The sequence below is a fragment of the Calliopsis andreniformis genome, unplaced genomic scaffold, assembly GCF_051401765.1.
Source record: "Calliopsis andreniformis isolate RMS-2024a unplaced genomic scaffold, iyCalAndr_principal scaffold0133, whole genome shotgun sequence".
NCBI classification, from domain to species: domain Eukaryota; kingdom Metazoa; phylum Arthropoda; class Insecta; order Hymenoptera; family Andrenidae; genus Calliopsis; species Calliopsis andreniformis.
Genome location: NW_027480542.1, coordinates 106925 through 132321, shown reverse-complemented (window position 1 = coordinate 132321; position 25397 = coordinate 106925). Strand labels below are relative to the sequence as shown.

The window sequence follows — 25397 nt, the reverse complement described above, 5'->3', positions numbered from 1 at the left end:
CAAAAAGGCGCCTGCAAAGTACAGCAATGTTTAGGTCACTTATGACGAAGCAACAACGACTTAACCTAATTATTACACGTGTACGAGACGCGAGAGAAAAGAAAAAATAAACATACCTTTTTACTGCACATTAATCTTGTGAACATAACATGTTTAACATTTGTTTTCAAATAACTCAGCAAGGAAATAATATGATTTTATGCTCTTTATGCATCTCTCTTGCCACCGACACGTTCACGCGTACATGCGGCTTACATCTTTTCGAACGGCGTACCCCGGACGGAAGTCAGGTCTTTGTTTTTTGTTTCTTTGGTTTCGTCCGATTTCGGTCAAACTTTTTGACGCGCAATTTGAACTTAATGTATAAAGATTAACTCTTAACTTAAAGTTAACTTAAAAATAATTAACTCTCAACAGATATACGCTAACATATTCATGAGAAATGGTGGTCAGTAGGGAGGAAAGCCTATACAAGGTGTCCCAGAACTGATGGTACAAGTGGAAAGGGGGTAGCTCCACATGAAAAAATGAGACTAAAATATAGAATAAAAATTTTTAATATCACACGTCATTTATGAAAAAATCGATTTTGAATTTTGACCGACTAAAAGTGTACCGAATTATAGTTTTAGACGTTTAAAGGGTAAACGGGAAAAGAGGAATGCTTCTAGGGTACTGCAGAGACATTAAGTGGTCAGACCAAGACTTACCCTTACCCCGTGTACCTTTCAAGCACCCATAACTGTACTTCTGTATGCCTGCACCTGACTATAATTTTAACTCAGTTTTCTCGAAAACAAAGCATGATATTTAAAAAGTTTATTCAACATTTTCGACGTATTTTTTTTAATGTAAAATCATCTCTTTTCCGTTTGTACCATCAGTTTTGGGACATTCTGTATATTGTATAACTAAATATTGCTTTTGTGTATCCAGCAAGAACGATATAGCGAACCTGTCGGAGTAATTTTGAGTAGTATAATGTGTGAAAATCTATCTTCGACTAATTTCCTTAGTAACCGGTTTCGATTAATAAAATAATATGTTTAGGGTATATATAGACCTTCCTGTGTATTGCTTAACATGATAAAAATGAATCGTTTTTTATGCGATTTATGAGTCTGTACATAAGATGCGATTGCAATAGTAGTACCTTGCCTTTGAATGTTAGAAACTTAGAACTGTAAACCGTATTGCTATTTCGACATGTACATTCGTTTACGTTGAGTATGAAATGCACGAAATAGCACCTAAACCGTAAATTTATCCGTTTAATTATTTATTGCTAGTCCTTCCGGATTTCAAATATTTATAAGTTTATGACCATAAGCGACATTTTTTCGTTAATAAATAATCAGTGGACTAAAGACCGAAATCGTTTAGATTTAGAAACTATGAATACAATAATTTTGTGCAGTTTTAATATGGGTAAGATGACATGCGTAAAGTTTACTAATTATTGAAAGAAGAATAAGAAATTCTTACAAGGTTCAAACAGGGGTGGAGAGTAGTAAAGAAAAATTTACTTCTTTTATAGTCATCAAATCCTGTGTCCCGATTTTTAGTTTCGTTAATCTGACCAACCTGGTTAAGCATAAACAGAATTAAGCAGATATAGAATTAAATAAAAGTACTTTTAAGAAATTATTAATTTCAATTTAATTACGTACATTAAGTTAATATGAAGAAGATATAAAGAATGTTTCTTTACAATTTTTAAATATATTTAAATGTTTTATTTTTATTTGTAATAGCCCATACCAACAGTAGCAATAATTCCCTTGGGAACTGGAAATGATTTATCAAGAGTCCTAGGATGGGGAAAGGAACATGATTTAAATAAGGATCCTACAATTATTCTACAAGAAATACAAATAGCAGAAGAAGTAAAATTTGATAGGTAAATACAAGATATATAATATACTTTACTCAATTATTCTGACAAATTCTTATATGTATATTAATGATTTATCAGATGGACAGTAACAGTGAAGCCATATCGTGGGCTAGGACTTAGAGACTTTCATCAAACGTTGTATATGTATAATTATATAAGTGTCGGCGTAGATGCACAAGTGACATTAAATTTTCATCGCACAAGAGAAAGTCGCTTTTATTTTTATAGTAATAGGTTATTCAATAAGGTAATATATTCTTTTTAATATCTGTTTTGAAATTGTATAAATATATATTTTTCAATTTTAGCTGCTTTACTTATGTTTTGGTACTCAACAAGTGGTTGAAAGGGAATGCAAAGATCTTGATAAACACATAGAAGTTTACTTAGATCAAAAGAAAATAGAATTACCGTCTGTTGAAGGTATTGTAATATTAAATATTCCATCATGGGCTGCTGGTGTTGATTTGTGGAATATAGGACTAGAAGGTTACCAACTTTGTATACATATAAAAATTGAAAAATTTCTAATGATGGTATGTATATACATAAATTTCATTAGATATTTATTTTTAACAGGTAATGAACAGTTTGAAAAACAGAGTATTAATGATGAAAAACTAGAAGTAGTTGCTCTCTATTCTTCATTTCATATGGCTCAACTTCAAGTAGGACTTTCACAACCTTATCGTCTTGGACAGGCTAATTCTGTAAAGGTACATCTCACATTATTTAAATACTTTATATTGTCTAATCTTAGTTTTTTCATAGCTTATTTAATATGACTAGACAAATTTTAATTATTAAAGTTTTTTGCAGTTAATTAAATAATAGTTTTAAGAAGGGAATAAGTCCAAAAGTACGATAACACTGTAAAGATGCAAAAAATTCCCTAATTTGCTTTCTTTTTCTAGCTAAAGTAAATTTCCCAAGATTTAGGCTCCCTGAGGACTGCTTTTGCTTCTTTTTGATTTTTGTTCTTTGTCATTGATAAATAAAATATGACTAACGTTTGATTGCAAGCAGAATCCTGATGTCTGAGTTCTGGTCTTTATTCCTTTCTTAAAACCGCTAATTGAATTGAAACTCAGAATTTATTACAGAGTAAAAATGACATGTATTAGACCTCTGTAATACAGGGTACATTTGGAACATGATCCAATACTTTACAAGTTTGTAATACTCACTAAACTAAACAGCAAATATTTAGTCGATATTTTGAAACATTACAATTTATTACTTTATTCAGTACAATGTGTTAGAACGACCACGTACCGCTTACACACATACGTTTAGTATTGCCATCTTGTCTTCTTCTCTTGCGCATTACCAACACACATCCAAGTCAATCATTATAATCAGTATAATCACATAAATCACTAGTTCCTACAATATAGACTTACAGATTTACTATGTTAATTTTGTAAGGAAGGTACTAGGCCTAACCATAGAATACGTCCATTCGCACATGCATCTTTATTCCGACTCCCTCTCCCCTTGGCGTCGTGCCAACCCTTATTTTTTGCTCTTTACTTACTCTTAGGGATATTCCCCTAGGGCATGTGGTGCACTAACTATGTGTCCCCTACAATTCATTTGCATTTGCTAAGAGTTTAGACTCAAATAATCAGAAGTTAACTGGACATTATACAATAATAAAAACATTTATATAATTTTTAACGATTCTTTAATCTTCTACTGTAAGCAATAAGAGGTTGTAGATAGATAACACACTATTATGATACTCAAAAATCACTGTCTATTTTAAGAAGGTTTAATTGTAGACACATATTAATCCAGACCACTGTTTTATTCTGGCTAATTCTTAAGTAGGCCACTGACAAGATCATACATGTGCATGGGATCATCAGTAAATTTAGTTTCTTTTTTAAAATGTAATTAATCCCAGAACTATTCAAAAATCCAAACAAATTAGTTCCTTAATCACCCTTAACTACTTTTACAGAAAACAATAACCAAATAAATTTCCTTAAAGTTGCTAATGAAACATTTTATATACATTAAGAAATTGTTTGAAATCAATCTTTTAAAAGAATTGATAAATAACAGGAACTAATATTATGATGAATCATTATTATTACATTCAGTACGTAATACTGTACTGTTGTCTAACGATCGCCGTCAGGTGTGTCGAAGATAAGCTTTTGGATCCCTGACCAGCTTAAACAGTTGGAACTCACCATGAACTTTGTCTAGTATTTATTCAAGCACTGATTAGTAGTGGTGTCATAATGTTCGAATATTCGAGTAGTTTGACATTCAAACCGAATCGAAAATTCGAAAAAATTGAATAGTTCGAAGGAAACTGAACGATTTGACGGAAATCGAGTGGCTCAAAAGATATTGAGTTGTTCGAATAAACCAAGTCGCTCGAAAAAAACCATGCAATTGGAACTTCAGGCGTGTGCCACAGAAATCACGCGTGACGCATTGGGGCGACGACTCTTGAATTAATAGATTTCCATATCATCTTTGAGGTACTATTGTTGATGCGTTTTTTTGTTTATTTTTTTTTGCGATTTTCCGAACTATTAATGCGAGACAGTGGAATAGACCTGCAGCGAATACCACTGAAAAAAAACTAACTCATTTACATATTGATTACTTCGATATGAGATCAAGGCCGACGTCATTCGCACAAGGCATTTAGCACGCTTGAAAACACAACACAAATAGGAAACAGAAACCAAAAAGGCGGAAAAAAGCGAAACACTCTAGATTGGGAACACGTCTATCTTGATTACATAGAAAGATCGCGAGTTTTGAATTGCTGAATCATCCAACACTCCGCCTCAATTCTAAACTCGCAATCTTAAATATTATTCTTTAACGCCTAGATTAATTCTCATTCTAACAAAGTTATCCCTGGATAACCCTTTCGTTAAAATATCTGCTATCTGATTTTCTGTTGAAATATACTCAACTATTATTTCCTTAGCGTTATAAATTTCTTTAACAAAATTATATTTGATATCTATGTATTTCAGTCGTTTACTTTCCGACTTGGGTAATAATGCAATGCAAGATTGATTATCTTCATACAATTTCAAAGGTTTTGTTGCCTTTAGCTTGAACACACTCATAAACTTTCTTAACTAGAGGTATTCGACGATACAGTTGGCCAATGAAACGAATTCTGCCTCTGATGAGAAAAGTGTTACTATACTTTATTTCCTTATTAACCAGCAAATAGTATTTTCATACAAGGCGAAGAAATACTATTTTTTTCCCCCTTGAGGAAATGAGTTTACGCACCCCAGCGCTGGCACCTGCAGTGCGCGGGGAAGTGTGGGACTCGCCCCAGTCGTGTTAGGGATTTGCTCCAGTCGTCTTAGGGACTAGGGAATACCCACTAAAACCCCAAGAGCCGGCGAGAAATGTCTGTCAGGCGTCGGTGTACTGAAACACAACTGGGCTCTTCAGTACCCGACACACAGTGATAGGTCGTCTGAAGAGGGCCTATAGTGGTCCTACCCCAATGCATCACACCGAACGTATGGTTTCGGGGGATGCCCTACTCTTACGTCTTTCACTTTCGACATCGCACCGGAACTAGTTTTTCCTGGGTGTAGTTTCCGCCGTGCTCCAACGTTTAGCATTCAGCGTCCTTGGGTTATCGCTATGTGTAATCTTTGCAGTGTTTACCTGTGGTTTCAGAGTAGCGTTTCTCCGGCAGTTTGTAGTATTCTTTAGTCGGTACCATCGTGTATTCTGACCGCTCTCTCCGTGGCATCCAATGTCCTCTCTATCTCTTCTTTAATTAGGAGAGTGGAGGTAGCGAATGTCTTGAAGGAACGCCAATATTCTTTCCTTTGCAATATGTGTTGCATTAGTTTTTCTGGTGTTGGTCGTCGTTATGTAGGAATGAGAATCTCATCAAAGAATTTCGCCCTTTCCTCCTATCAGCGTTGGCACCAGAGCAAGTGGTGCTCCGTTGTGTCTTCAACATTACAGCCGAACCAGCAGAAGGGCTTGGGGCTTTTCCTCAGTCGGTGTTTGAATTCGTCGAAGCAGTTATGGCCTGTCAGCAGCTGCGTCGTGTGATAGTCGAGTTCGGTGTTGTAGTCAATCCATGGGCGGATTTCAGGGAGAAGGCGGTGCGTCCACTGTCCATGTTTCTCCGTCTCCCACTAATGCTACACCTCGAGTGTGTGTTCCGCGGCATCTTCCTTTTTCGCCGTTTTCCAGACGGTAAACTCAGTCGGATCTTCGGGCCGTATTGCCGTTGCGCGAGTGGCTCCTACATGCCAGAACTGATGGATAAGCTGATAGAGCTGGGTTCGTTCTTGCACTTTCAATGCCAACGGTGGAATACGCCCCAGTACGCAGAGTGCCACCAGAGAAACGTTCCTATAAGCGCATGCGACTCTGCTGAGCCCTATCTTCTGGATACGACGCAGTGCCGCGCTTTTTTCGTGTCCGTAGTGTTGTCAGCCCAAATGGGTGCTGTATAGAGGACTATACTTTCCACGATATAGTAATGTGTCCTCCGTACGAATGTACGCGGCCTGCGCAGATTGACCAGGAGCCTAGATAGGCAGCCTGCGGTCTTTATGGCTATATTTACCACCAGAACTTCTCCTGCTGCGAAACTTCCGTCTTCTGTGGCGGAACTTCTTCTGCGATTCAAAATACACCTCGAGATAGCGAACTGTGTTCGCTAAGCGTAATGATACCTCTCCAAGTGCCAACTCAAAATCGGCGGGTATTCTTTTTTGGTTTAGAAAAGTCCATTCAGACTTTTGTAGGGCCAGCATTAGGCTGTGATCCATCAGCCATTGGCGGATGATCATGGTGGCAGGGGTGTTTTCGTTTCTTCCAGTATTTGGTTCACGTGTCGCAGTATTGACAGAGTTCCTGTCTTCATAATGTCTACACTGCGTTTGCATCTTCTTGCAATCTGCCCTTTTGTGACCCAGTTCGCCACAGTTGTGACATCTGTATACAAACTTTTTGTCTTCGTCTGAAGCAATCTTGCTTTTGCTTCCGTTTCGTTTATAGTCATCTTTGCTCATTTGTGCATTGAAGGCGCTACACCTTTCTATTTCTGTGAGCATTTTCCTCTTGTGCGAGCCAGCCTTCTTGATTTCTTGATTGAGTAATCTATTTTTAACAAAGCTAATCGTTAAATCATTTACTGCTAATGTTTCTATCGCCGTCACCACACCCTCATATTCCTGGGGCATTGTTAATAATAAGTGACATACAACATCTGTCTTTTCGACTATTGCATCAGTTGACCGCAGGTCTCTTATCATTTTATCGAATGTCAGATAATGATTTGTTAGAGTATCCTTGTACGGATTGAGCTTTAGCAACAGCAGTTTCTTCTTTAGAAGCAACTGGTTCGCAATACTCTGTCTTTCAAATGTGTTAGTTAAGAATTTCCACATGTGAAAGGCGGTTTCCTTATCTTTGACATATTCTGGATGGGTATCTGCGATCCTTTGGACGATATGTTAGAGTTTCGGACAATTAATGTTTATGGCAGGGTATTTACAGCAGTTGTACAGTACGTGACGAATTTAGTTTTTGCCAGATTTAGTTTTACCAGATGTTAGTTTTTGCCAGATTTAGTTTTACCAGATGTTAGTTTTTGCCAGATGTTCAATTCCAATTAGGAAAAGGTTTTAAGCAAGGCCCTGTCATAAACACTGCAGAACCAAAGAACTACTCAGCCTCGAACTTAACGGTGTCCGCGGCAACGAGTCGTCACTTGAAGAACCTGGAAAATACCCAGCCTTGCCAATGCGTCATGCACCCTCACTTCACCCTGTCGAAAGAGTCTGTTCCCCTTCCAAAAGTACCACGTCCAGGGCGTAATGGAAGGGATGATACGATGTCTTAAAACCTAAGGATTTGGCAGCGTTAGATTTGGAAGAGAAATAGAAAGTCTCAAATAGAGACCCGGTCAACAGATCACAAGTTTCAAATACATAATTGTTCACACAAACCACACATACATTCGCAATACTCAAGAACGATCACCAAATAAATAGTTGTTTATTAAATCAACCACGTATCCATTATCACGGTCCCAAGCCGTTCCATCTTGGGTGGTCTTTCGATGTGACTTTAAAGACGGCACAGCATACACATACCAAGGCATTCAGTTTCGCGCCCTAACAAGATATGAGAGCAACATTTCTTATTTCGCTTACCGAGTTCTTTCAGTCTTCTCTCCTTTTCCGCTACCACCTCGGGCGTGTCCATTGGGAGAAATACGACCCTAGACATGTAATTCTGTTCGATAAATTCCGTTAATTCCAATTCCGTTAGGAGTGTTTTCATTCTGAACTTCCAGTTTCCAAAGTTCGTTCCGCCGAACAGGAGAACACGTGATTTTGCGTCGAGCAGAGTTATCTCGAGAAATAAATAGATCATTGTAAATTTCTATATTCCTTTCCCAGTGTAAAGCCAGACTGAGCCCATAACATGATGATTATTGGTTAAGGAAAGGCATACTAGGATGCTTTGCACGTGTTCGGTAGAACAATTATATTTCATAATAATTCCATTATTGAAAATAGAAAAATAGAATGAACTTTTTGTTACATAATTAATACTTGATAGTTATGGTGTATTAAACATACCTTATTTTATATAAGTAATTACACGTGATCTGCAGTTTAACAAAACGGATATATTTCAATAGAACAGGAAGTTCAACACATATGAAAAGAAACAAAAGAATGTCTATTCTTCCACACACGGCGCTGCTATCAATTAGTTCGCCGCGGGATATACAAACTAAAATTACATTGTGTCAATACCATCAATACTTAAAAGAAATACACTTTCTTTGATATAATTGATCTCATTTATATATCAATTAAGGCCAACGCCATACGCAAAAGGCATTTGGGTCATTCCACGCCAAATCGATCACTTTTTGACCTCGATATCAGGAACTTTTTTCAAAATTAAATATGATGTAGTCCACATGAAATTGGAGGGGGGGGGGGGGTTCAGTCATCATTTTACTGTTATCAAATTTGTTTACAAAATACAGGTGGTCAAAGTTTTCAATTTTTGCCTATTTTCGTGAAACCGGGGTGTACTTTGGAATTTTTATTTCAGGAAATATTTGTCGTCTTGAGTTGATTGTTTTTCATTATAATCGGGAAGGTTTGGCCTATTTTAATAACATATTTTATAATTGGGAACTCTTTTTTGTAATATAGAAAATTATAAACAAACTTTTCTTTTGCAAATTTCCCTTAGAGGGTCGGGGGTCAAAAATTAAAAAAAAAAATATATGACCATATTCCTTGAACTTTAGCCTACAAAATAAGCTATTGCCGAAAATGGAACTCGTAAAACTAACTCCGCAGTGAGCAGTTATAGGTAGTGGTGCGCGCTGCTTCAGGTAAGCGACCCGCGCGCTCGGAGATTACGGTCGCCCGATCGGACCTCTCGTATCCCATATTATTTGATTGAGGTGTAAAAACAATATCGACGGATCGCGTATCAGTCTTAATGATACCATTTATACCTGAAGAAAAATTTTACTCACTCACTCTTGGCTAAAGACACTTTTTTATGGAAATCAAGTTCATACACATCAGTGTCTTCGCTTATTGAATATTAATTTAAAAAAGTGTCATTGCTAGATGGAAACCACGTGATGGTGGTGAGCTACTTCCATCAGGAAAGGATAAGGATTAGGATACGCATACGGATGAGGGTATGGATATGTATGGATTAAGGTAAATAGTATGAATAGAGTGATTGTACAACATGAATAGTGGACTTTGATCGCAGGATAGAATAGGAGAACAGAAAAGAGTACAGACGAAACTATTGCATTACGCTGAAAACCGAGCCATCTTTATCGGAAGAACATAATTTACATAATATATTTTTGTTTGACACTGGTATAAAACTATGGAACTTTCTAGTACCCGTAATTGGTAATTCTGCTGCACAGCGAGCTTGTAAGCTAACAGCATGTTCCTGATGCTCATTCTCACTTACAAAATCAAATGTAATATTTTTAGTAGTTGTTTTCGCCCATTCAAATAAATCTCTGGGTGTGAGAATTTGACTATCCAATGGCCTTTATAAGCTTGTACGAATTGCAAGTCTTTTTATGGTTCCGCCAATTCCATCACATGGCCCTTTACCGTGCGCCGTAGTAAAAAAATGCCAGTCTGCAGGAACACCGAAATCGTTAAAATGGTGTGTTAAATTTATGAAACTCTTTTTATTTATATATTGTGCAGCTGCCCCATCAGAAAAGTATATCATTGTTTTAATCTCTTCCGGAAATACGTCTTTGAGGTGTTTTACTAATCGTTGTTGAAAAATATGAACAGCAGCTGCATTGTGCTCTAAACTTTCAGAAATTATAACAAAATTATAATTATGTTCCTTACTATATACTACAAAAGGATGAAGTGTAACTTTTTTACTTCACCAATGATATTTTTGAATCTCATCTTGTATAACAAAAGAATAATTTTCAGAAAAATCTCCGATTATAACAAATTCTACGGTTTCTATAGATTCCTTGGTCTTATTTAAATATGAACTTTGTGCTCTGACAATATAATCATGTGTCTGCAAAATGGTAATTTGTCTGCTGAGGCGCTCTAAGAAGTCATCAGATGAACATGTAAGTGTTTCTAAGGAACATCTGTCAGTAGCAGTCCATCTTTTAAAGGTGATATTTGTACAGTAGAGTCTCGGTTATCCGAGGTGATGTGGACCGAGCCTACCTCGGATAATCGAAAACTCGGATAATACGGAAGGGTTAATGGGAGTTGATAAACCGTATAATAAAACTACAAAAACGTTTTGGTAGAATAATATTGCACATATATTTAAATTTAATTAATTGTTTAATTGAGTGAAAGTTTAATTAAGAGGGGGGTGACACGTTGGGACGTATGAAAATCATAGGTTTACTTAAATTTTTTGATTGATTAAGTTGTCACTCCTCCTTAACTGCCTTAAAAAAATCTATTTACACGTTTTTACTCTTTATGTTCAATTTTCGAAAAAAATGAGGTTATCTTTTTTTGTTTTATTGTACCTTTTCTCTTTTTTGCTGTTACATTCCGTAGGCGTCTCAAGAAGGAAATATCGGCAGATGTAGTATCCTCTTGTTGTTCAATATAAGATAGAGCTGCTTCGATAGCAGCTAGGCCATCACTGTGTGATATTTTTTTCACAGATTCTGTGCACGTTTCATCCTCCTCCTCCTCTTCATTTTCTTCTTTTTGTTGATTCACAACATTTATAATCATATTGTCGGTCATTTCCTGGTTTTCATCTTCATTCATCCATTCTGTAATATCTTTTGCATTAAGGGCCTTTGAGACGGGAATTTTATTGGCTATTTCTAAAATTTCTGTTTCATCATTTTTCTTCTGTTCATCTTTGTCATTTTCATTAGTAGAACCTAACATTTTTTCCCAGGACCTAATCATGGTAGATGATTTAGCACTATTCCATGCATCCGCCAACCAGTAAATGACATCCTTGATGTTAATTTTTTTAAGGCTTTCAACAACACTTTTGTCATTTTCCAAATCTTCGAGTAAATGCTTTAGAAGCTGTCGTTTATAATTTCGCTTTAAAGTCTCGAGTACCCCTTGATCAAGTGGTTGAATAAGGGATGTCACATTCGGAGGTAAAAAAGCTGCTCTGATATCACCACAGACAAGTTCACTTACATCTGGATGAGATGGTGCATTATCTAAAAGTAGAAGTGCTTTGATGGGAAGATTTTTCTCCTTTAAAAAATGTTTCGTGCTGGGAACAAAATCTCTATGAAACCATTTTCTAAATAAACTTGAGTCCATCCATGCATTTTTTTGATTTGTGTAGTTCACGGGTAGATTTTTTGTATTGATATGTTTAAAGGCTCTTGGATTTTTAGACTTTCCAATAACACATAGTTTAAGTTTGTGCTCACCAGATGCATTTCCACAGGCCAATATCGTCAATCTTTCTTTGTTTCGTTTGTACCCTGGAGCGGATTTTTCGTTTCTGGCTGCAAGTGTTTTTGAGGGGAGCATTTTAGGATTTAAACCTGTTTCATCGCAATTGTAAATTTGGTGTAAACTTAAATCTTCTTTCTTTATTATGCTCCTTATTTTAGTTGTAAACGTGGCAATTTCTTCCGTGCTAGCTGATAATTTTTCCCCACAGATGTTTAATTGTCTGATTCCGAATCTTTTTTTCCACCGATCTAACCAGCCAATGCTAGCTGTAAATTCTTCTTCCTCGTCCTCAAATTGCTTGTGGAATTCTAAAGCTTTAGCTTGTAAAATTGGCCCAGAAATTGGGCTACCTTTTTCTCTCATTTGAGTAAACCACAAAAACAGAGCTTCTGAAGTTTTTTCAAATTCTCCTTTTTTCATCGTTTTCCTGACCATACTATATTCACTACCACATCCCGAAGCATATCGTGAATTGTACCATTTTTCAATGTGCCCTTTCTTTCTCTTCCAATCACCCACAGTAACTTCACCGACACCTAAATCAGTAGCCACCTTTTTTAGGGATTCTCCTTGATCCAAGCGTTGAAGTGCATTAAATTTCGTTTCTAAAGAAACAACAACACGTTTACGTTTTCCACTCATGCTACACAGAACACACTCTACAGATTTAGTTGTCTTTCCGTATCGAAAGTTGTAAGGTGACTGATGCACTGTTTGTCAATCTTCTTACCAGTAAATCTTATAGTTTTCTTACTTCGCTCTGACATTTTTCTTTGAATTCCGCGGCTTCTTTCGCGGCAAAGAACAAAACGGCGGCAGCGCTCTTTATAACGTTGACGCGCGGCGAGAAGCAAAGAATGCCGCGCGTCGACGTCGGGATATGAATCGCTTTGTTTTAATTAATTTTTTTCGTATTTTCGTTATTTTACGTAATGTTTGGACTTTCTTTCATCAGGAGATGAAAAATTGAATGCTGTTTCGCTCGTTGAGATCCGATAACAACTGCATTCATTCTGTAAAGAGTACACAAACGGCTAGTTCTGTCCTTGTCTTCGACGGTCGGCTTGTGATCTCGAGTCTCAAACCTTGCTGGGAAAGGTTCCAAAAAAAAATTACGGTTCCATATTCGCGGACACCACTGTACATATTTTGATTCACAGCACCTCGGATAATAAGGAACACCGAACTCGGATAACCGAGATCCTACCTTAAAGGTTGAAGCTTCTCGGATAATACGGAACCTCGATTAACCGGGACTCGGATAACCGAGACTCTACTGTAATATAATTATCGTCAAGGAAGTTTTCAAACTGTAAACAAATATTATTGAATCCAGGGCAAGAATTACATTTTTGAAAATGGGACGATGAAGTTGGTGACTCGCATACAATTGATTTTAAAATATCTTTATAATCTGTTGGAATAGTAATTATTTCATTCTCAGAGCGATGTGCAACTACAGCTGTTTTAATCGCAAGCAGCATTAATTTTACATTCTGATGTATTACGCAAACACAAACAGAGTGCGTTCCAGTAGCACCAGCTAAAATGCACTCTTTCAGCCGAAAGCTTGCAAATCTACTAAAACCTATTTTTTTTTTTAAGGATGTATCTGCTTAAAAGAAGTATAAATTTCCTTGAGATTGCCAAGTATTAAACGTTTCTGAACATGTAATCTAGATCTATCTTTCAATACTGAAATGAAATCCTTTTTCCTGGCATGACTCTACTTATTTCATCATTACGATAAAAACTTTCTACTAATGACTTCGTAGTTTCTGGTAATAGACGACCATGTTTAGGATTTGGAGTTGACATCACTGCGTAATGGACTTGCAATCGCTTTGCTTGTCTTGGCATATGGTACGAAGTTTTAAATTCTAAACAAATTTTTCAAATACTCCACGATTTTGGTAAAGTTGTAAGAATACGGAATTTTTTTCGCTATTATCGGATTCTACATTGAATTTATCTTTTAATTGTTTAATCATTTCATTATCTGCCGCGACATTACTTGGACTGCCTATTATGTCTCCTAAACTTGTTCGTAAAATATCATGAGTACGATCTATTTGATGTAAAGTTCCTTTACCGGATTTTAAAGTTTTGTTAGTTATTGGTGATTCTCCTATAGATGATGCTAAAGTATTTGCGGAACTTACCACAAGTGATGGATCTACAGGTGGTGAAGCGTTGCTTGGACTACTACTGCTACTAGTTACTATTTTTGGATTTGATAGTCCTGATGGCCCTGGTTCAGCTAATGCAGCTTCAATCCGTTCCCTGTTTTTTTCCTTGTATAATCTCATGCGACAGGCATTGTAAATAAAAGACTTTTCGGGCAGATTTGGAAATGATTGACGCATTTCCAGCGATACCTTTTGAAGTCCTTTTATGCAACAGTTATGTCCCGTTCAATTAAAAGGATTAAAACACCACTGACGCATTGTCTCCGAAAACTCACTCACTACTTTGCGATGAGAATAAGAAGTGCACGACTCGGAAACCTTTTGCAGACTAAAAGCTAACGATGTCTAAAGATATAACTCTCTACTATCAAGTCAGCTATACCTGGAAAGTACGTTCAATCGTACTGACGCCTATGTATTGCTCATATTTTGAAAACATCTACCCAGCTGGCAATAAATGGAAAGGAAGGTGTTGAAGGAAAACATTATGTGCCACAAGACTTTTTGACGCAGCCCTTGTTTAAATACATATTTCAGGTATAAATGGTACCATTAAGACCAGTGCCGGCTCTGGCACTTCCGGCGCCCTGGGAAAGATTATTGTAGCGCCCCTACCTGGGCGTGATTACTTTTTTCTTTTTTTTTTGACAAACTATACAGGGTGAGGAAGTGCGAACGCGCGAGAGCAATTGTAGTTTAGCGAGTTCAAACTTAGAATAGACTTAAAACTAACGGGTCTAAAACCAATCTAAATCTAATAAAATGTAACTTTTCGGGCAGCGGCGTCCTATAGATTTGGCGCCCCGGGCGGTCGCCCGACCACGACCCCCCCCCCCAAGTCGGTACTGATTAAGACTGATACGCGACCCGTTGATATTGTTTTTACACCTCAGCAAAATAGTAGGGGATACGAGAGGTCCGATCGGGCGACCGTAATCTCCGAGCGCGCGGGTCGCTTACCTGAAGCGGCGCGCACCACTACCTATAACTGCTCACTGCGGAGTTAGTTTTACGAGTTCCATTTTCGGCAATAGCTTCTTTTGTAGGCTAAAGTTCAAGGAATATGGTCATATATTTTTTTTTTAATTTTTGACCCCCGACCCTCTAAGGGAAATTTGCAAAAGAAAAGTTTGTTTATAATTTTCTATATTACAAAAAAGAGTTCCCAATTATAAAATATGTTATTAAAATAGGCCAAACCTTCCCGATTAAAATGAAAAACAATCAACTCAAGACGACAAATATTTCCTGAAATAAAAATTCCAAAGTACACCCCGGTTTCACGAAAATAGGCAAAAATTGAAAACTTTGACCACCTGTATTTTGTAAACAAATTTGATAACAGTAAAATGATGACTGAACCCCCCCCCCCCCCCCCCCTCCAATTTCATGTGGACTACATCATATTCAATTTTGAAAAAAGTTCCTGATATCGAGGTCAAAAAGTGATCGATTTGGCGTGGAATGATCCTTAGTCCATGAGCCACCTGTGTCGCTTCGGTGATTGAATTGTAGATTCTGCTGTGTGTGTCAGGCACTAGCCCTGCGTCTTCTTCATCTGCTTATGTTAATTAGTGCATGACGGATGCCTTGAATTTTTTTTTTTGGACTGTATCTGCGCTGGTGAAATTTCTTGTAGTTGGTCCATGTCCTTTGCTGACATTTCCATGCCAGTAGCCTGTTGAACTGTCTTGTTGAAGGATAGATCCTTCGATTCCAGGAGCCTTGATTGATTTCTAGTACTTGCAATGCCAAAAACAAATTGGTTGCGTACTGCTGTATTAAGGTAGTCACCAAAATTACAGTTGACACTCAGCTTCTGTATTTGCTGTTATGTACTGCAAAATATCCTTTCCTTCACGTTGCCGTCATTGATAGTAACGAAAATTCTCGGCAATTTCGAGCGGTGCTGGTGCGTAGAATTCGCTATCAACTCTTCATAGCTTAAATCGTACGAATCCTTTGGCAAACATTTATTACTTATCACTTCGAATGCTGTAGCACCTCCTTCGCTTTGAAAAGCTTGAACGCACCTTCCAGTCTTTTTAACCAACTCCGCCAATTTAAAAAAGGTTCGAAAGGTTCTATGTTAAAATTTGCTCGGACACGTGCCTCAGACATTGTCATTTTCGAATTCTCAGACTATCCGAAGTAAGACGTAAGGAGTCGATACTAAAGGAATCACGGTTGTTTGTTTCTATGAGTTACAGCTAAGTTGCGTTTGCGTGTTGACCAAAAATCGCTTCGCGATCGATGTCGGTCGCGATCGACTTGTTAGTCATTCTTGTTCTAAATGGTTCTGTTTAAAATTTTCATTTTCAGGTGGGGACTAAATTGGCCATTTTCTACCATCCTCTTTTCATTGAAAGATGCTAAAGAAAACGTATATATGTTTTTATAAAGTTTCCACCAGCTGTTTCTACAAACAATTATTGTTCGAGCAGTCGTAAAATTTAAGTAGGGGAAGGTGGGGTAAGACGGGATAGTTAAAGTTCAATAATGAATAAACTATAGGTTTTTGTAGTAAAAAATGAACTTTATTTTTTACTAATTCTTTAATAAATAGTCTTCCAATTTAACGATAATTGAACCGAGGTTTTCACAGTATTAAAATTATAAAAATTAGAACTCGAAAAAGCACATTTGTTTCTATCTTGTCCCACGGGCGGGGTAAGATGGGGTACTTATTAACAATTATTTAACGGGTTGACAGTGTGGGCACACATGTGTGGCTTCATCATCTTCATCTTCTGCATTGGCACACGAGCAATCAACCGAATTTTCGCATGATTGATAATTTATCCAACCTTCTACAGATTCTAAATACAGTGCATTACATTATGAATAAGAAGTATTTTCTTTATTGCTATCTTGTGATGATGTCTTTCTCATATGTTTTTTTGATTTCTTTTCTTTTGGTTTTATATTCGATACTCTCTTTCATATCTTCTTTTCTTTTTCTTTCTCTGTTCTTTTCTTCTTTGTCATGACATCGTTCAGCCCATTTTTATATGGTGAGAATGTTATAATTGCAGTTTTGTGATTGGCACAGGCATCGGTTGTTTTAAACTAAACAGTGCAAAAGAAGCCTTCATAGTCGATTGATGATCAGGTTATAATGAACAACCAGGTTGACTATTGTTTAAATGATCTATGGTATGTTCTTTGGCGGTGTTACGGATGCATCTCATACGCACTATTTCCCAAGGCTTTTCCATGAAGCTTTTATCTGGCAATGAAGAAACCTCTTAATCTTGCCTACTCGCTTATCGTACATAATAGCTACACTATAACCGTAATTCCGAGGAGTATGATGCAACTTCCGAACCTTCTTATTTAGAATTTTCCTTATTTAGGAAATTTTAGGTATCCTCACTTATTTTTCGACCTATATAAACCCGTTGATTTTAACCATCGGGGATCAGAATTACAGTTGCGGACAAAAGTTTCCGAATGATATCAATTTTTGTATTCCATGTAATTTTATGTGTTTCATTGTGAGTTATAAACAAATCTAATTATGCATATCAATACAAAATTTAATGGTCTACAGGAATCCACCGAAATCATCTTTATAAAAAGTATGTTTATTTTCTTATATTTAAATTTTACATATTTGTCTGAAATATGGCCCGACAAAAGTTTCCGAACGATTTATTAATATTTAATTGTACATCCTTTACTGTTAATGACGGCTTGGCACCTCCTTGGCATACTTGTAATAAGTCTTTACAGATAGGATTCGGATAAGAACATCCAATTTCGGCTTATTTCTGCAAATAAATCGTCACCATTTGAAAATTTTCTGCCTTTCATTAATCTTTCTACCTCACTCCATACATTTTCTATTGGATTGAGGTTCGGCGATTGAGCATGCCAATCCAAAATCTTAATTTCTTTACCTTGCAGCCACGCTTTAACTGATCTGGCTGTGTGTTTAGGGTCGTTGTCGTGTTGGAACGACGAATCATTTGGCATGTTGTTTGTAGCATATGGTAACATTGTATATTGTAGAATTTCACGATATTGTATTTGATTCATCCTACCATTAATACGGTATAGAGGACCAACACCATGCTATGAAAAATAACCCCAAACCATTCCATTTCCCCCTCCAAATTTGGTGGTAGTTTTCGTGTATTTCACATCCAATCACTTGTTAATTGGACGACGAACGTATCCGTTCCCATCGTCTGAATACAAATTAAATTTGGATTCGTCGCTTCATAATACTTTTTTCCAGTCATCGATTGTGAACTCTACGTATTTACGTGCAAATAGTAAACGTGCTTTTATATATTTTTTTGTAAGTAATGGCTTCTTTGCAGGTCGTCTTCCGTGTAAGCCAACTTCAGCAAGTCGTCTTTGAACTGTCCGTGCACTAACATCAAATAATCCGATTTTTTCGTGAATCTCAGGAGCTGTCAATTTAGGATTCTTCTTAGATTCCCGTACGATTCTGTAATCCGTCCTAAACATGATTTGTTCAGTTGTGTGCAACTTCATTTTTCTCTAATTTCTCCTTGATCAACATAATTAATCAAGTTCACTAACCTGTTGCTAGTTTTGCGAGGTCGACCTCCTTCATTTATTAGTTGAGGGTTCCTCACACGCTTCAAAATTTCGAAAACTGTTGATTTTAATATTTGTAAATGTTTTGAAATTGCTCCAAATGAGAGCTTATCCTTGTCACGAAGTTTTATAACTACAGATTCAATTTTCTGGTCAATGCGTTTACGAGCCATTTTGTAACTTATGAATGCAATTACTAAAAATTGTTTACTTGAAGTCAATTTCACTATTAACGCTATAATCGTTAAAATAGATTCCTGGATATCTAAGAAGAATACATTATCAGGTTGACTTTTTCCTACGGAATAATTTCCGTGGAATCCCCCTGCGTCGAGCGGCAAGAAGCTCGAGGCAGGACGCCCTGACAACTTCGCCGTGTCCGCCCTGCAAGCCGCTTTACTAATGAACCGATTGACTGGATGGGCGCCAGGTACTTTCGTACCGATTTCGTGAAATTCCGTAACACTACGCGGCACTTGCAGAACGGGCACTGCGGCTTTCCTCGGCTAGCTCGTCGAAGAGGACGGGTCGCGGTTCGGGAACGCAGGAAAAGCGGGCTACGGCGATAATAAATCTAACTCGAATTGTCTCCCACAGATGTTTATTACAACGATGGCACCGTGCAGACGGCACGGTGAAGGAAGACCACAGGTGGTCGGTGTTACAGGCACGTGGCCGACGCTTCGGCACGCGTGGACTCGTCTATTACAAATCTAGTCGAACTAGCACGATAATCAAACGCGAAAATGTTATCGCGGCACTAAAGACGCCCTGGGGGAAAACCCGAGTCGCGCCTCGCACTATCGGCACTCCATGCCCAAAATATGATAAGACCAAAGTAGTCAAGTGGCTTACCCCAATATCGCTGGTCTACGCACAGGTTCGACAACGAGTGACGATACCCGGCACGCGCGCATGCGACCCCCCTCGATTCGCGGCACGTCCCTCCCCGCGCAAGCGCTACAGCCCCGCCGCGTACTCGCTTTGGCCCAGGCGCGTACATGAGGAGCGAGGCCCCGCTCCTCATCGGTGGCGTTCCGCATTTGTCCGCTAGTATGGAGACTCCCTCAGGACTTTCTGTGGCCATGGCCGCCTGGGCGACGATCTCCTGGCTCGCCTCCACCCTCGCCTTCCGTGTTGGCCTCCTTAGAAGGGCAGCGCCGCGGGACCATTTGTCTGGTGGTGATTTCCTTCCTTGGCCTTTTGGTCCACCGCGGAAGCGGCAAGTCCCTCAACTCCGAGGGTGGAGGGCCCTTGGTACATCCGGTGTCCTTACTGCGCCTGGATCTGGAACTGCGCGGTCAGGGGACGGGGACGGCCTCAGGGTCCCTTAGGTAGCTTCTACGGCCCTGAAACGTCGTGCGCGCTCGGCACGGAGGCACCCGAAATTATCAACTATCCTTAAGACGCGACTTTTCCCTCAGGAGACGTCTCTCGGCAGGTGTTCGCAAGGGGGCCGTACGGTCCTTCTTCTAAATGATATTATCGACTGTGAAACCCGGGGACGGCGCTACGCGCAACGTCACAACATTAACAGTCTTGGATTTTGGTTACTGTTTTCAAATAGTGGAATATGGCGTAGAAAATAAATAAAAAGGTTTCCACATATCTCACGTGATTTGAGAATCAAAAATGTAATATATTTGTTACATTTTGAAATGACAAAAATTAACATATGACAATATAGTCAGTAACTTAAACACACTTTCACATCTCTTCTGCATCTCAATCAACGCACATGGGAAAACGGAAGAGGAACCCCATAGTTCACACACACACACATATGTATATCTTACGCCCATGGCGCTGTATAGCGCGTAATTTGAATTACGATTGATCCTAACAAACAGACATTAAGAAGTTGTTCAGAAACATTTGTCGGGTTTGCCAAGTATTAATAAATCGTTCGGAAACTTTTGTCTGCAACTGTATATCGTCACGTTCAGAGTCAACGTCGCGTCATATTCTCCAGAGTCGATTATATTGTGAGATCGGGCTAAGGTTCCCTTTCGAATCGGAGCAAACCTTATAGGATCCGCGAGTCGGCATAAATTCTATTCAGGCATTATTTTCAATTACTCTACCCTCGCATTGCCAGTGCGTTAAAATCGAGTATGAACTATTTGGTAATTTCTAAATATTCTTACACGTCACAAAAATTACACGACACAGCTGTAAAGAAAAGATTTAGTTACAATATATTTTAGATTTTAACTTTTGAATTTGAGTTAAAGTTTCAACCCGCATTCTAACTCCACAATCTTTAGTAATAAGCGAACGTTCCCACACGAAATATAACTTTACCGCTCGAGTTGTATTTCTATTCTATTACACTGTTCGACAAATTTTGACTTTTTTTCGATTTTGTAAGCGTGAATAAACATGTCTTATAAATTTTGACGCGCTGATTACGAATCTGCAAACCGTTTCTCTCCAGAACGTACAGTTTTTGAAAAAATCAATTTTGAAAAAAATGACAAATTTTCAACTTTGGGATTTTTTTCTGCTTTTACCGTAGTAGTTATTTAGTTGCTCTTTACACGAAATGATTCTGTGGACTCTCCCGAATAAAATAATATAAATAGTTATTAGATTATAAACATCGAAATAGGTTTAAATAACAATTAAAGTGAAAAGGACACCCAAAACGCACCCATTTTTGCTGATATTTTTCACTTTATTTTAAAAAGTAAGGGTCTAGGAGAAAATTTGACTATACCACGCGATAGAGCAAACCTTTCTACTAAGGAAAGCATCAGGCGAATGTCTAAAATTATTTTTGTTTTCAATATAGAAATAAAATAGTTTGGCGAAACGCGCGGCGGCGACAGTGGTACTCAATGACAGCGGCGCGCGCGGAGGACGTCTCGCCTACTGCCTGCCGTTCAGCGGTCCCTATACGCATTGACGTCATTGAGTACCACTGTCTCCGGCGCGCGTTTCGCCAAACTATTTTATTTCTATATTGAAAACAGAAATAATTTTGGACATTCACCTGATGCTTTCCTTAGTAGAAAGGTTTGCTCTATCGCGTGGTATAGTCAAATTTTCTCCTAGACCCTTACTTTTTAAAATAAAGTGAAAAATATCAGCAAAAATGGGTGCGTTTTGGGAGTCCTTTTCACTTTAATTGTTATTTAAACCTATTTCGATGTTTATAATCTAATAACTATTTATATTATTTTATTCGGGAGAGTCCACAGAATCATTTCGTGCAAAGAGGAACTAAATAACTTCTTCGGTAAAAGCAGAAAAAAATCCCAAAGTTGAAAATTTGTCATTTTTTTCAAAATTGATTTTTTCAAAAACTGTACGTTCTGGGGAAAAACGGTTTGCAGATTCGTAATCAGCACGTCGAAATCTATAAGAAATGTTTATTCACGCTTACAAAATCAGACCCGTGTTGAACAGTGTTATCATTAAGAGTTACGAGGCCAAATTAACAATCCTGCGGCTCCCTAATTTCGCATTAGGTTCGTTCGCATTCTAACAGCTTCCTGATTTCACGCCAGGTTCGTTTGCGTTTTTACCAACTTTCCTTACAGCTCCTCAACTCCACGTTGAGTTCGTCTACGAATTTCAATCCTAGTGACTCCCCGATTTCGCATCGGGTTTGTTCACGAAGTTTCAACCTCCTGCGGCTTCCTGACTTCGCATCAGGTTCGTCTGCGCACCTTACTAACAAAATGACCTCGTATTGCTATGTGAAAATTACAGACCACTGTCGCCGGCCTCAAGCTATAAAATCAAATTCTGTAAAAACAGTGGGATCATATGGCTAGATCTCACATTTTTTGAAATCATTAATAGCAGTTAACATAGTTGCTGTCTGAATGAATGCCTTACCAAACAACTCTGCTACTTGATATGTAGTAATGAGTCCTGGATTTGAACGGAGTCATGAAGAAATAGCTTGGTCATAATATATGCTTAGAGGTTTCATAAATATACCATCAAGTGGTTGAAGGTGAAGTGTAGTGTGAGGTGGAAAACAGAATATTGTAACTTCATTTACTCTTGCTTCATCAATCAGTTATATGCTTTTTGTGTGAGTGCAATGTCCAGCAGTATCAAAACGGAATGATTTTTAGATGCTCCTTTAAAAGACACGAATTTTCTAAACTAGTACAAGAATAGTTCAGCTGTCATCCATCCCGAATCGCTACAAACACCCCAAGCACCCGGCGAACCATTTATCATTAATTCTGGTTTCATCCTTTTACGAGGAAACATCAACATTGGAGACACGTAGTTGGGCTGAAGCGTATTTCCACTGTGATCGTTGCACCTCGTTCAGCAGATATCAGTACACCCATTTATTTCCGTCCTGTTTCTCCTATTATTTTACATTTTGTTTTTAAAACAATTGATATTGCGGTCTCATCACAATTAAATACACGATCAACAGTTAATGTTAGTTAATGTTCGTCATAAATTCCTCCTAATAATTTATAGAAATTTTCAACTACAACTTTATTGAATCCAGCTACTCTAGCTGTTAACGTATTTTCAGGTCCATTTTTCGTAATCATTAAGTCTGGGCGATGTTTTAAATATTCAAGTAACCAGTCTTTACCGGCTTTACCTTTATTGTTATTGAAAGGATGATTTTTTTTGTTTTTCGTTACTAGTTGGTATACTAAAGACTTCACATCGTTAGTCGTGAATCCAAAAAGTCTATTTTCCATTTCTTTTAAATATTCAACCAATTCAATTTCTTCTTGCGTGGAAAATATAGAAGACTTCAACCCTAAAGGTACCTTAACTTTTTTAAAGGAATTATCAATACCCACAACATCCTCTCAGTCAGGACGTCGACCTAAGTTTTTTACAGAATTGTCTGAGCGAAGCAAAAGAAGGACAACAGAAGATATCCGAAAAACTATTAGCACTGAGGAATTGACATTTGCTGCAGGGTCGAAGCTAAGGTCTTACGGTCAAGTGAACGCTTCTGTAGTACTTCGGGATGTCACAAACTGCCCGTCATATGCAAAAAAGTGCAGGAATCTTTCTTCTACAGATCGACAAACAGAAACAAAACAGTCCTCGATTTTGAAAGCTCTATTTATATTCGTGCAAGCAAATTTATCCAGACAAGAATACGAAGTTGTCCGTACAATGGATAAAAAACTTTTTTCGTCATATTCTGTATTACAGAAAGCTAAGAAAGATTGCTATCCTGTTCAAGAAGCCTTTATCGTAAGTGACACTTTTGCAGAAATAAAGCTGCAAGAATTAGTAGACCATACAACTGCTCGGTTACTGCTATACTTGCAAGAAGTGTTACATAATTTACAAGGAAATGAAATCAGTAGCTTAGAATTAATTAATAAATGGGGTTGTGATGGATCCAAGCAAGCTCAATATAAACAAAAATTTGAAAACATTTCTGATTCAGACAGTCACATATTTCAGAGCTCATTCCTTTCCCTGCGATTAATTTCTACAGTAAATGGAAAAATCATTTGGGATAATTCGACACCATCATCTCCAAGATATTGTAGACCAATTAGGATAAAATTTGTAAAAGAAGATACAAATGTAATACATGACGAAATAAGTTATATAGAAGGCCAAATAGACAAACTAAGAGAAACAGAAATTAATGGAAATAGACCTATAACTGTTAAGCATATTTTTTTATTCACTGTGATAGATGGGAAGATATGCAATGCGGCAACAAATACATCATCTATCATGAAATGTTACATATGTGGATTGACCTCTACAGCATTCAACGATTTGTCAAGGAAAGGTGAAATTAATGTAGCTGCATTAAAGTTTGGTTTGTCGATTCTGTATGCAAGAATAAAAATATTTGAAAATTTACTGCATTTATCTTATAAATTACACATACGGAAATGGCAAATAAGATCAAAGGAAGAAAAACATTCAGTCGCGGAAAGAAAGAAGGTAATACAAAAGGAGTTTAAAGCTCAAATAGGAATTACTGTTGACGTACCAAAAGCTGGTTTCGGCAATACAAATGTTAAACTATACTCGTGGTACCTATGTCACCCACCATGCACAAATTACTAATCCACGGACCATTAATTGTTGAAAATGCTATGTTACCTATTGGAAGACTGTCAGAAGAAGCAGCCGAGGCAAGAAACAAACACTTTCGTCGTTATAGAGAAGATCATGCACGAAAATGTTCTAGAGAAGCATGTAATATAGATGTGCTGAATAGATTATTAATTACTTCCGATCCTCTGATATCCAGTATAAGACCGACGACGAAGAAAAGATCAAACCTCTTTTTAAGTGAAACAATGCAATTGATCTTACCTTCCGAACCTACATCAATTGTAGAAGAACAATCATCAGAAGAAGATGATGGTGATGATGATAATGTAGAAGAAGAGGATGAAGAAGGAACGACATTAGATGAAGAGGAAGTATTCTCAGGCGAAGAATTTTGTAACGCATGTTCCGATAAAAATTAATAGAAATACAGAGTTTCCTATTAAAAAGTACATTCTCACATATGTATATATTCTTCATCATTAACATTAAATATCTTCATGAAGTAATACGGAGATATAGCGAATGCGAATATGCAGGTATGTGGAAAGTGCTGCGATTTTCGATGGTCATTTTTTCATAGATTAACTATAAAACGCGGAATTGGACAAAGTAGGAACAAATTTTTCTTGTATCTTAATCGTAAAGCTTCATAGAACACAATGACACCAAAATGAACACCGGGCCTCACCCATAACTATAACAAAACCATTGACAAAGTCTTAGAATCATAAATAAAAT

The 25397-nt window shown here is 37.6% G+C and overlaps 1 protein-coding gene across 8 annotated transcripts in view; it reads left to right on the top strand.

The window, feature by feature from the left end:
* Dgkepsilon (diacylglycerol kinase epsilon) overlaps window positions 1–25397 on the top strand; it is a 156195-nt gene that overhangs the window by 53446 nt on the left and 77352 nt on the right. For 6 of the 8 annotated variants that reach the window (XR_013003243.1, XR_013003242.1, XM_076391866.1 and 3 more), the window contains 4 exons: window positions 1755–1900; window positions 1976–2144; window positions 2206–2386; window positions 2477–2613. Coding sequence is in view for 6 of the 8 variants with exons in the window: in XM_076391866.1 (XP_076247981.1) it covers window positions 1755–1900; window positions 1976–2144; window positions 2206–2386; window positions 2477–2613 (633 nt within the window). In the remaining 2 variants the exon portion in view is untranslated. Of the gene's footprint in view, window positions 1–1754; window positions 1901–1975; window positions 2145–2205; window positions 2387–2476; window positions 2614–2716; window positions 2839–25397 lie in introns of those variants that run through there. The other 2 variants (XM_076391871.1, XM_076391867.1) reach the window with 2 other exon arrangements.